Source organism: Amblyraja radiata, chromosome 17, assembly GCF_010909765.2.
Source record: "Amblyraja radiata isolate CabotCenter1 chromosome 17, sAmbRad1.1.pri, whole genome shotgun sequence".
NCBI lineage: Eukaryota > Metazoa > Chordata > Chondrichthyes > Rajiformes > Rajidae > Amblyraja > Amblyraja radiata.
The window spans coordinates 32,035,529-32,049,084 of NC_045972.1; the positions used below are offsets into that span (position 1 = coordinate 32,035,529).

General features: G+C 43.0%; 1 protein-coding gene across 5 annotated transcripts in view; it reads right to left on the reverse strand.

Annotated features, from left to right (window-relative positions):
• The window catches only part of LOC116982681 (RNA-binding Raly-like protein), a 730,325-nt gene that overhangs the window by 588,789 nt on the left and 127,980 nt on the right, over positions 1-13,556 (reverse strand). For all 5 annotated transcript variants that reach the window (XM_033036033.1, XM_033036031.1, XM_033036034.1 and 2 more), the window contains exon 2: positions 1,907-1,982. Coding sequence is in view for 2 of the 5 variants with exons in the window: in XM_033036034.1 (XP_032891925.1) it covers positions 1,907-1,916 (10 nt within the window). In the remaining 3 variants the exon portion in view is untranslated. The remainder of the gene's footprint in view (positions 1-1,906; positions 1,983-13,556) is intronic.

Here is a 13,556-nt window from a genome sequence, read left to right on the forward strand (position 1 = left end):
AGCGCTGTTCAATGTAACACATTGACCTTAAAGCCAATTAAATTTCACGTCTACCATCCCATAGCATTTAATTCATTGGTTTAGTTATCCAACACATTTAAAAAGAGGTTATCTGTTCATGTTTTTCATTGCTTATGCTGCATACATCACTTGCCACCATCCAACAAGGATGAGCTTTCTAAACCCATTACACACTGTGAAATGTTTCGGGATGTGCATTGGACACAAATGCAGTCTGGTAATGTAAAGCTAAATCGAGCCACTGGAAGAACTCAGTAGATCGGGCAACATCTGTGAAGGCAAGGTCTCGATCCAAAACGTCAACTATCCCACTGCATCCACAGATGCCGTCTGACCCACAAAATCTTCCAGCAGCTCATCTCTGTACCAGATTCTAGCACCTGCAGTCTCCTGTGTCTCTGTGCAATGCAAATATTTTCTTATTGTCAGGTTGTTTTGAGATACTTCATGCAGTTGAACGGCATCTCCGCATCGCTTGAAGCGTGTTTTCTTTTGCGATAAACCAATATCACAAACACTCCTCAAGAGACCCGTTGGGGAAGTGCAGAGGTTCATAAATCTGCTTGGATAAGCTTCATCACGGGGCCTGGGTTTGAAAATACATGGAAATAAGGTCGTACAGTGTCAATTTGTTCTGAAAACGCACTTAAGATGTCTCTCAAACTTCACTCTTTACTTGTCTACTCTCCATTTAATTAACTGGATGTTACTAATTGTTTGTCTCATTGCTGACGCAGTTGCCTGGTGTCTAAAAACAATTTTTCCGTTAGTGCAGGGAAATCAAGTTCTTTTCATGGTTCTGAACATGCCACAGTATTGTCAGCTTTTGGCTGGAAGAAGATTACAGACAGCCACATTAGGTTATGACTGGGCATCCACTCCTGCTTGCTTCATTTTCATGCTTCCATCCTCAGCAACTCTTGCTTCAATTCATTCCACACAGGGTCGGACTGAAATCTCACGATTACAGATATCCAGGGCTGCTCAAACATGGATCTCATATCCAGAGATCCAAACTCTACACCATCATCACCCCTTTCCAATGGAATCATTACTCTTCTAGGAAGGATACACAGATTTGATTTATTCTTCATCTTATCGATGTGTGAAAATGGAATTGACCAAAATAATTGAAGTTCATATGATCAGTTCATATGTTCATAAATTCTAGGAGCAGAATAAGGCCATTCGGCCCATCAAGTCTACTCCGCCATCCAATTATGGCTGGCCTATCTTCCCTCTCAACCTCACTCTCCCGCCTTCTCACCATAACCCCTGATACCCATACTAATGAAGAATCTATTGATGGCCTCCACAGCCTTCTGTGGCAATTAATTCCGTAGATTCACCAAATGTATCAATTTCAACTCTGACTAAAAATGTATAAATTTAAGGAGCATGATTTCTTATCATAATCAAAGAATGTGTGACATGCACTGGGTACCATTTGTGCCTTAAACACAATTTTCCTGGAGAATGTCATCTTCACTAACTGAAAATGAGTGGACAACACATTTAGTACATTCCCTCTAAAATGTTGATTGAATCTATCCCTTGCAACTAACAATGGAAAAACATTTAAAGAAAATGTATGAAAAACTGAAAAAGATTTAGGGGATCTGTCAGTTATAGTAAAAAAAATCTAAATAATGTTGGCAATTATCAGTGAGGCCGAATAGACCCAAAGTTATCGTTGCATTTTCTGATCAATAATAGCAGCAGAGAATATACACAAATTGCAATACAATATAAGCTGTCCAAATAACTGTGTTAAAGCAGCCAATGTTTTGTTGCCATTCGCTGCTAGTTTGCAATATAATCCACTGTAATGTTACTAAACATGGAAGTAAGGAATTGGCCTTTTAAGTATATTCTTTCCACATACCTTGCATCATCTGTTCTGTTACAGATTTTTCTCAAAGCTCTTCAGTCCCAGAAGGAGATTTCTCTAGCGTTTCATCCTATTGGACATAAAAGGGGTTGAAATATCCAGCTGACACTTTCCAAAGGATAAAACAAAAATCAATCACATTTCCGTGCACCTGTTCTCCGAAGTAGGAGCGCGAGACACTCGGCTTCAGTTGCAGAGCAACAGATGCAGTTGGCGAGGGAGCACAAACAAAATAGGCTCCCCCTGCTTTTGTGTAAGTTTTTTACTCAGCTATCTGTGGCGACGAGTTCCACAGATTCACCACCCTCTTGGCGAAAGAAATTCCTCCCCATCTCCTTTCTTTTTTTTTTCACTTAACTTTTTATTGATTTTTAAGAGATATATACAAAACCGTGCAACACCATCACCATAAATAAAACAAAATAAGAAAAACAGCAATCAAAATAAAAAAATAAGTAGATAGGGGGAAAAAAAAAGAAGTAAATAAATAAAAAGTTGGAATAAGACCGTGTGGTTCACTTACCAAATAAAAAAAATAAAAAAACATTACATTGATTAGTTATCCGGAGATAATTCAATATTCATACAAACATACCATCTAGTTCTATATAACACAATCTTCCCATATCTAGCTAGGCATTTATCTAATTGGTGTCATGGCTCAAATAAATGGTCCATTTTTCCCAGATCTTCTCAAATGAATTCTCCTTGACTCCCCATCTCCTTTCTAAAGGGACATCCTTTTATTCCGAGGCTACGGCCTCTGATGCAGCGACATGTGACAAGTGCAGGAAACTTAGCCAGCGTTGTGGATACGGACCCTCTCTCAACTATTACTTCTTCCAGCGGGTTAATGACCAGGCCAGGGGAAGGGCAAGACTAACCGCATCCCAGGGCCCTGCTGCCTATTATCCATTTGCAAAACACAAAACAGGAAAATTACTTCTAATTTAATTGTTGTGGATACTGGTGTGTTGGTCACAATGCCCAAATGCATTGAATGCAGCTCCCTGCTGCTGCACCTTTCATATTCAGTTATTCTGTGCAGTGAGGAAGGATTAACTGTCCTTGAAACGGTTCCATGTTAATTTAACCATTACATTTCATAGCTGTATACTGTCATTTTCTAAATCATTTTAATTAAAAGACCACCAAGTCCATTGAATTTCTTTCTCATAATGTTCTCTTAAGTCCTCCTCTAGCTCTCTCAAAGACAGGCTTATAGCTCCATGGGGAGCCGTAGCTCTGGAGACCATCACCTACTCATTTTATGCATCCCATCAGTGACTTGATAGATTAATCATTGAAAACACACACACACACAGACACAGACACAGACACAGACACAGACACAGACACAGACACAGACACAGACACAGACACACACACACACACACACACACACACACACACACACACACACACACACGAGAGAGAGCAATGAACAGAACTCTGCACAATTTGTTTCTCCATAATTAAGTCATGCATCTTGTTTGTCCCTCGAGGTTCTTGAGCTAGTCATCAATATTCTAAACATGCATCTCTTATCCCTCTAGTAGACCCTTCATGCTGGATGGTGGAGAGAGAGAGAGAGAGAGAGAGAGAGAGAGAGAGAGAGAGAGAGAGAGAGACAGAGAGAGAGAGAGAGAGAGAGAGAGAGAGAGAGAGAGAGAGAGAGAGAGAGAGAGAGAGAGAGAGAGAGAGAGAGAGAGAGAGAGAGAAACAAACACAACATTCTCAGTAAAAACCAAATTTGCTTCCTCCCAAAACACCGTACCACTGACCACATTTATACCCTCCACACTCTCATTGAAAAACATGTACACCAAGCGAAAAATGGGAAAATATTTGCCTGTTTTATTAACTTTGAGAAAGCATTTGACTCCATTTGGCATGAAGGGCTCTATTACAAACTCCTCGGCTGTGGTATAGGAGGAAAGGTATATGACCTTATCAAATCAATGTATCTGAATAATAAATGTGGCGTTAAAATTTGGGACAAACGCACTGATCTCTTCGCCCGGAGAAGAGGCATCCGGCAAGGCTGCAATCTGAGCCCGACACTGTTTAATGTATATATCAACGATTTGGCAGTAAAGTTGGACCAGAGCACAGCGCCGGGCCTCTGTCTTCTGGACGGAGAGGTAAAATCCCTGTTTTATGCGGATGACTTGGTTCTGCTGTCCCCCACAGAACAGGGACTGCAGCAACAGTTGGACCTACTTGATGAGTACTGCCAAAATTGGGCCCTGGCAGTAAATCTAAAGAAAACCAACATCATGGTTTTTCAGAAAAGACCCAGATGTCAGGAAGATAAATACAAATTTACTCTCAATGGTACTGTTATCGAACACACTATGAGCTATACTTACCTTGGTCTAACTGTTTCAGCATCAGGGAACTTCAATATGGCAGTGAATGCACTAAAAGAGAAAGCTCGAAGAGCTCTGTATGCAATAAAAAGAAGATTCTACAACATCCAAATTCCAATTAAAATCTGGCTTAAAATATTTGACTGTAATCCAGCCTATTGCGCTATATGGTAGTGAAGTATGGGGTCCGCTCAGTCACCATAGTTATAGTAAATGGGAAAAACATACAACGGAGGCCCTGCATGCGGAATTTTGTCGGAACATCCTCCGTATCCAAACGAAAACACCAACAAACGCATGTAGGGCGGAATTAGACAGATACCCACTGATAATAAATATCCAGAAAAGAGCACTAAATTTTTGGAATCACCTTAAATCTAGCCCCCCAGATACCCTCCAGTTTAAAGCCCTTGAAACACAAGAGGGGAATCCAGAAAAGAGTTCCCTGTGTCAGTTGGTACTGAGACTAACTACCCCTATTCAGTTAAACCCTATCCAGTTAAACCCTGACCGGCCTCAGATCAATACTGACCCCCAATCACCAGTTAGAGTGAACCAAATTATCAAACAATGTAAAGAAACGTATTTGGAACATTGGGATAAAGAAACCAAAAGCCAAAGCAGATTAGAATGTTACCGTGCCCTAAAAAGAGATTATAAATTGGCAGACTATCTCTCATCTGTTAGAGACATAAAGCAGAGACAGACCCTCACCAAATACAGGTTAAGTGACCACTATTTGGCAGTTGAAAAAGGAAGACAGAAGAGATTCTGGCAACCAAGAGAAAACAGAAGCGGCCACTGTTCGACAGATGAGGTTGAAACAGAGGTGCACTTCCTCCTAAAATGCAAAAAAATTGACAATACAAGGAAAGCATACTTTGACAAACTCAGTGTGGCAACCCCTGATTTTAAAGAACTAGATGATACATCAAAACTAAGAACAATCCTTGGCGAAGGAAATACGGCACATCTTGGTGCACAATACGTAACAGCATGCCATAACCTGAGAGACGGTGAATGGCCAACATGCACATATGTACGCACACACTAATTGACATTAACTGACACTAAGAAATTAATATTGAATTGCTAAACTTGCTATTGTGTTGTACTGCTTACAGCAGCAAGAACGTGTAGCAATCAATAAAGGGCTATAGGTCTATTGCGAGTTTATGTACAGGGACATATCTATTCATGCACTGTATACTTGTATTTATACTTATGCATTTTAAATATGTATGTCATGTTTTATACTTTGGCAATATAACAATGTATTTTTATCATGCCAATAAAGTTTTTAATTGAAATTGAATTGAGAAAGAGTGAGAGAGAGACGGGGATGGGGAGAGAGAGAGAGATGGGGAGAGAGAGAGACGGGGAGAGAGAGAGCCGGGGGAGAGAGAGAGAGAGAGAGACGGGGAGAGAGAGAGAGAGAGACGGGGAGTGGGGGAGATTGGGAGAGACAGCGAGGGTAAACGTGAGGGGGAGAGATGAGAAGGGGAAGATGGGGAGCCAATAGGGAGGCAAGGATGGGGAGGATTGAGAAGAGAGTTAATGATACTGAGCGATTGGTGAGGAGAGTGAGCAAGATAGAGATAGTTGGGAGAAAGAGGGACAGTGAGAAGAGAATTGTAAAGACCAATTAATACTAATGAAGGAAATGCAAGGAGATAAGGACAGAAACAGACATCAGCAAAGGTATATAGTGATATATTGACTTTTCAAAACTACGGAAGATATAATGTGAGGGGCCATGAGTATTAGAGGATCTAAGAATAGTTGAAAGTTGTTTACAAGCAAAATTATTTTGAGACTATTTGCACAAATCATTGAGAGTTTGTGTTATAGAGTCATAGAGTCATTCAGGACTGAAACAGGCCCTTCGGCCCAGCTTCACCATCCACACTGGTCGCACCTGGCTGCATTTGGCCCATATCCCCCTCAACCTTTCCTATCCATGGACCTGTCCAAATGTCTTTTAAATGTTGTGATAGTTTCTGCCTCAACAACATCTTCTGGCAGCTTGTTCCATGTAGCCACCACCCCCTGTATGAAAACATTGTCCCTCAGATTCCTGTTAAATCTTTCCCCTCTCACCTTAAACTTATGTCCTGTTATGGGGCACCTTGGTCGGCATGGGCAAGCAAGGCCGAACGTTGATTCCCCTACTCTGTGTAAAATGTGTATCTACCCTATCTATTCCACTCAAGATCTTATACACCTCTATAAGATCATCTCTCATATTTCCTTGCGCTGAAGAATATAGTCCAAGCCTGCCCAACCTCTCCATGTAGTTCAGACCAAAACTGATCACAAATCTCCAACTGTGGCCTCACTAGCGCCTTGTATAGCAGTAACAAAATATCCCAACTTCTACACTCAAACTCCTGACTGATGAAGGACAATGTGCCGAAAGCCATCTTGACCACCTTATCGACCTGTGACGCCACTTTCAAGGAACTATGTACCTGCACTCCTCGTTCCTCTGCTCTGCAACACTCCCCAGAACCTTGCTTATATACTGTGAAGGCCCTGCCCTGGCTCGGCTTCCCAAAACGCAACACCTCACATTTATCTGCATTCAACCCCATTAACCATTCCTCTGACCACATGACCAACTGATGAAGATCCTGCTTGATCTACTGTATGGCTGAAACCTTTGATTACTATCTTCGCTATCTACAATATTATCCACTTTAAAGTCATCTGCAAACTTACTAACAATCCCTTCTACTTTCTCATCCAAATCATGGACATAAACACATACAGCAGTGGGGCCCAACTCCAATCCTTGAGGCACGCCACTAGTCACAGGCTTCCAGTCCAAAAAACGTCCTTCCACCATCACCCTCTGCTTCCTTCCATGAAGTCAATTCTCTATCTAGTCGGCTAGCTCTCCCTGGATCCCATGCGATCTAACCTTCCAGAGCAGCCTACCATGTGGAACCTTGTCAAATGCAAATGTTCAAGGAAGGCATGGTGGCACAGCGTTAGAGTTGCTACCTCACAGCGCCAGAGATCCGAGTTCGATCCTGACTACGGTTGTTTGTCTGCGTGGGTTTTCCCCGGCAGCTCCGGCTTCCTCCCAAAGACATACAGGTACGTTGGTTAATTATCGTGGTAATATTGTAAATTGTCACCAGTGTGTGTAGGGTAGTGTTAATGTGCGGGGATCGCTGGTCGGCGCGGACGCGTTGGGCCGAAGGGCCGGTTTATGCGCTGTATCTTTAAACTAAGTGGAAAAAATAAAAGAAGAAAACTAGTGGAGAACAGGAAGATGAGGACGAGGTGACAAATCCTGCAAAGGTAGAGTTATTGGCTAAAGTTTACAGTTGATATTTTAATAAAGCTATTGCTGGTGCTTGAGCAGTTTTATTACTGTAGTTTCAGCTTACAACGTTGTAGCTGAAAGATTCTGGAATCAATCACCCAGGGTGACAAGTTTCTTCGCTAACATGTGGATGGGCAACGCTCCTAAATATTGATGATTAATTTTCTTATACTGTAACAATGCAGCATCTTCACCTGTTCCACTTTCCTACCCTATGTAAAAGCTAAAATAATTTCATTCCGTTGGGAAAAGCAAGCAGCAGTTAGAAAGGGATGTAATTAAATATAGACACAAAACGCTGGAGTAACTCAGCGGGACAGGCGGCATCTCTGGAGAGAAGGAATGGGTGACGTTTCGGGTCGAGACCCTTCTTTAGGCTGAGAGTCAGGGGAGAGGGAGACGGAGATATGGAAGGGTAAGGTGTGAAAACACAAATCAAAGAGGACGATGAAGGAAATGTGGAATGGTACAGGGTTAGCTGAGGGGAAGGTGACAACGAGGCATACAATCAGAAATATTTAATCAGGAGGACAGTGGAACTAGTTAGAGAACTAGGATGGGGGAAGGATGGAGTGAGAGAGGGAAAGCGAGGGTTAGTTGAAGTTAGTGAAATCAAGAGTCACACCACTGAGTTGAAAACTGCCCAAGCGAAATATGAGGTGCTATTCCTCCAATTTGTGTTGGATGAAATAAATTGTTCATTATTCCTTCACACCGATTCAGCAATCAAAACATAATTATGTTTAAACCAAGTATGGTTTACGTTCCAGAAAGGCAAACATGTATTAGTAATGTTCAGGTCTACTTCATCTTCAGTATTGTTTTAAGCTGGCTCAATTCTACTCTGTTCCTGCCTTTGCCTCGAAGTGCACAATGTCAATCTAACTCACGCATCAGCTTCAGAGCTCCACGTCCACTTTAGGCTCATCATAAATTGAACCTTCGATTTAAGTCTTAACTTTGGGGGAAGTGGCAAAATAGGGAAGAGTACAAATGTCCAGAACCAGGGGCCACAGTTTAAGAATAAGGGGTAAGCCATTTAGAACGGAGACGAGGAAACACTTCTTCTCACAAAGAAGGTACACAAAAATGCTGGAGAAACTCAGCGGGTGCAGCAGCATCTATGGAGCGAAGAAGATAGGCAACGTTTTGGGCCGAAACCCTTCTTGTGAGTGTGTGGAATTCTCTGCCTCAGAGGGCGGTGGAGGCCGGTTCTCTGGATGCTTTCAAGAGAGAGCTGGATAGAGCTCTTAAAAATAGCGGAGTCAGGGGATATGGGGAGAAGGCAGGAACGGGGTACTGATTGGGGATGATCAGCCATGATCACATTGAATGGCGGTGCTGGCTCAAAGGGCCGAATGGCCTACTCCTGCACCTATTGTCTATTGTTTTGTCAAACGTTTACACTCAGTCCACCAAAGCTGTCTGGATCTGCCGGTTTCAAACCATTTTATTTCCCCTTCCCATTCCTGTACTGACCCCCTTCCCCTCTTTTCCTCCCCTTCTCTCCCCTGTGACCACCTGGATGCAGACCCATTTCTCCCATTATCCCGCCCGCTTTCTCCTGTCCTTTTTCACTATATCCAATCCCTGGCCTGTCATTTCATATCTCTTATCACTGTATCTCACACAAAATTTTGTCCCCTTTTCACCTCTGGCCTTTGTCCACCTATCTGCCAATCAACCCCCTCACACGTATCCACCTATCACTTGCCTGGCTTTGTCCTGTCCCACCTCTACTCCAGCTTTCTCCTCCTTTCTACATTCAGTCTGAAGAAAGGTCCTGACCCTAAACATCACATCAACATTCTCTAGAGATGCTATCTGACCTGCTGAGTTCCTCCAGCACTTTGTGTACATTAGCTCATTCTAACTGCTGCCGTTCCTTATGTCTACAAAGTTTGCAATGCCTACACTCTGACTATACTAACCTGGCAGAATCTACCTACCTTCTTGATGTAGGAGGCAATCCAAATAAGAATCCCAAGGCTAATTTCTGGGATGAGGGAATTGTTCTATCAAGCAAGACTAGATAGTTTGTGTCTACATTTCCTGGAGTTTAGATGAATCAGAGGTGACCTTACTCAAACATATGAGAAAGGAAGCAGGCCTGACAGGGTAAAGGTTGAGATGTTTTCATCCATGGGATAGATGTACAAGGTGCTGGTCATTTAATGTTGAGCTGCATGGGAACTTCTTTTCTCAGAAGGGGTGTGGATCCCTTCAATTCTCTGCCCCCAAGGGTGGTGGAGGGCGGATCATCACATATATTAAAGGAGGAAATAGGTAAATATTTGAAAGATCGAAGAATTGAAGGTTTTGTGCCACTGGCATAGAAGGAGGCCAACATAGATCAGCCATGATCATAGTGAATGGCAGGGCAGACTTGAGGGGCCGAGTGGCCTACTCCTGCTTCTACTTTCTGTAATAGCTGGACTAGGATGTCTGGTTGCCTCCTGCCAACTGACCCTGCTACAGGGGAAAGGTTTGGTCTGTTCAGTTCAGCAGATTGTGGCCCAGGGATATTGCAGCAACCCCAGTCTGGGCAGCACTGACTGCACTGTCCATACCCACCAATGGATCCTGTTCAGTTCCACCGTCTGTATAACTTGTTATCACCTATCCCCCAGCCAACAATGAAGCATTGTGGGCTCCACATTTCCTTGATCATCGTTGCTTTCTGCATATCTTCCATTCATTTTCCCTAAGTACCATCTATATCTCTCATTCCCCTTTACCCTGACTCTCAGCCTGAAGGGTCTCCATCCGAAACGTCACCCATTCCTTTTCTCCAGAGATGCTGCCTGACCCGCTGAGTTACTCCAGTTTTTGTGTCAGCATCTGCAGTTACTCCCTACACAATGAAGTAACCCCCGCGGTTAATATTCTAAACTGGCCAGGGGACACAACTTCCTTCTCCCGGCCTTCACTCTGGAATACAGCATTTTGGTCGACATTGCGACTCTGCATTTGAAGTCAGAAATTATTCAGACATAGTTACTCTGGCTTTACATCTTGAAATACATTACACAAGCCAAAGTCGACGTATTGTTTGAAATATCTGAAAGTGACATGTAGCTGGGGGAATAAAGCAAGGTGGATTGCTTTTTACCAAAACAGGAATGATTTAAGCTGTTGGTAATAACAGGCACAGTAGTACTGGAAGCAGGGAGTGCTCTAATCTTGCAGAATAAGATTCACTAATTCAAACTGAAGGTCAAGCCAGCACTAATCCTCCTGAACCATCTGCCACCAAATGCTCAGCAAAGCCAGCAACAAGCCACATGCTATACCAAGCTCCGTTCATACACAAGAAATAAAAATGCGCCACATTCTTATAATAAAATGTTGATATAAAGTGTTTATAATAAAGTGTTTTAAAAAATCTTCCTGACCTAAAATTCAATTTGTGAGATTTGCCATATACTCAAGATGCCAATATGCACCCTAATGTGGTATTAGATATGGCCATTAGGGATATCCAACAGATATAAAACACAGCAACATTTCCCAAACTCAACTCTTATTATGTTTACTGTTAAAGTAAGTGTCTCTTCCCTTCCCACATACATTTATTTCACACAGTGCTCCTCAATGGTTTGGTCACCATCAATGTCAGGGAGTTTGTTCTATTAGGTGTTTCTGCTACAGGAAACCCTTTGTGAATTGAAGATAAAATGTTTAACAACCCATGGTCTGAGCCTGTTGGGAATGGATGTCATTCAGGGTAGATGGGTCACAAAATGCTGGAGTAACTCAGAGGGGCAGGCAGCATCTCAGGAGAAAAGGAATAGGTGACGTTTCGGGTCGGGACCCTTCTTCAGACTGCGAGTCAGGGGAGAGGGAAACTAGAGATCAGAACAAATGCAGAACAAATCGGAGCAGGCACCGATGACCAAAGAAAGGTGGAGCCCACAATGGTCCAATCCTTTTCTCCAGAGATGCTGCCTCACCCATTAAGTTACTTCCGCATCCTGTGTCTACCTTTGGTGTAAACCAGCATCTGCGTCTCCTTCCTACTCATTTGGAGGTTAATTCTGATTTCTTGTGCAGCTTAAATCATTCACACTTCTTTGAAATTCACCCACAGCTGATTCCAAGAAACCAGTAGAAAATGTCAGGGAAGTAGGAAGGGAACGTTCAGTAGCTGAACCTGCAGACGTAGGTGGAAGGTATGTTGCGAGGAGAATGCAAACACTTTACAGGAAGATTTTGGAACAAGGATGCTGGTTTACAAAAAAAAATACACACAAATTGCTGGAATAACGCAGCATCCCAGAAGAACGTGGATAGGTGGCGTTTCGTGGTGGGACACTTTTTCAGATTGTGGGGGGTGGGGGGGGGGGGGGGGGGGGGGGGAGGGGTGGGGGGAGAAAACCAGAAGAGAGGACATGGCAGGACAAAGAGTGGCAGGTAATCAGTGAACACAGGTGAGGGGTAAGTGAATAGGCAAATTGTTGGACAAAGGCCAGAGATGGAGAAAAAAAAGTGTCAGACAAAAGGTTGAAGAGTTACGAATTGTGAAGCCAGTGGAAGGAATGTAGGTGGAGGGGTTAGGGAAGGGGATAACCTGCCCCTTATTCTTAAACTGTGGCCCCTGGTTCTGGACTCCCCCAACATCAGGAACATGTGTCCTGCCTCTAGCGTGCCCAAACACTTAATAATCTTATATGTTTCAATAAGATTCCCTCTCATCCTTCTAAACTCCAGAGTACACTCCGTTCCATTCTCCCAGCATATGACAGTCCTGCCATCCCGGGAATTAATCTTGTAAACCTACGCAGCATTCCCTCAAAAGCAAGAATATCCTTCCGCACCTGGCCTTGTAATCACAAAGAAAGCTACTTTAGAAAGCCTTTACTTAGAAGTTTGAAAAGATTCAGCATGTTGCTGAATACTCTATTGAACTTTTACAGGTGTATAGTAGAGAGCATGTTGATTGGTTTCATTGTGGATAGGTTTGGTATTTTGAATGCTCAAGAATGAGGCAGGCTGCAGAAAGTGGTGAACAATGCCCACTCCATCAAATGGATCAAATAGTGAATAGAATAGTGAAAGGCTTGGATAGAATGGATGTGAAGAGGATGTTTCCACTAGTGGGTGAGTCTAGGACTAGAGGTCATAGCCAGAATTAAAGGATGCTCGTTTAGGGAGGAGATGAGGATAATTTGTTTAGTCAGAGGGTGGTGAATCTGTGGAATTCTTTGTCACAGAAAGCTGTGGAGGATATATTTAAGGCAGAGATAGATGGATTCTCGATTAGTACAGGCATCAGAGGTTTTGGGGAGAAGGCAGGAGAATGGGGTTAGGAGGGAGAGATAGATCAGCCATGATTGAATGGTGGAGTAGATTTGATGGGCCAAATGGCCTAATTCTACCTCTATCTCCTATTATCTTATGTTTTACAGGAAGCATTGTCTCAAGGTGGCTGCTAATATAACCAATACCATCCTGGCTATGCTCTCATCTCACCGCTATTTAGCCATTTAGAACGGAGACAAGGAAACACTTTTTCACACAGAGAGTTGCGAGTCTGTGGAATTCTCTGCCTCAGAGGGCGGTGGAGGCCGGTTCTCAGGATACTTTCAATAGAGTGCTGGATAGGGCTCTTAAAGATAGCGGAGTCAGGGTATATGGAGAGAAGGCAGGAACGGGGTGCTGATTGTGGATGAGCAGCCATGATCACAGTGAATGGCAGTGCTGGCACAAAGGGCCTACTCCTCCACCTATTGTCTATTGTACAGGAGTGAGTACCCCGTTACCTCCAGGTTCAAGAGCAGGCTCTTCCCATCAAATATCAGGTTCTTGAAACACTCTGCTTAATCCGATCTCAGCATCAAACTACAATGTTACATACTTTGGCTTGCGCTATCATGGTCTGGTTTACCAAGAATAACTGATAAGTTGTTGAATATTTATTTGTGGTGTTGCATTTAAA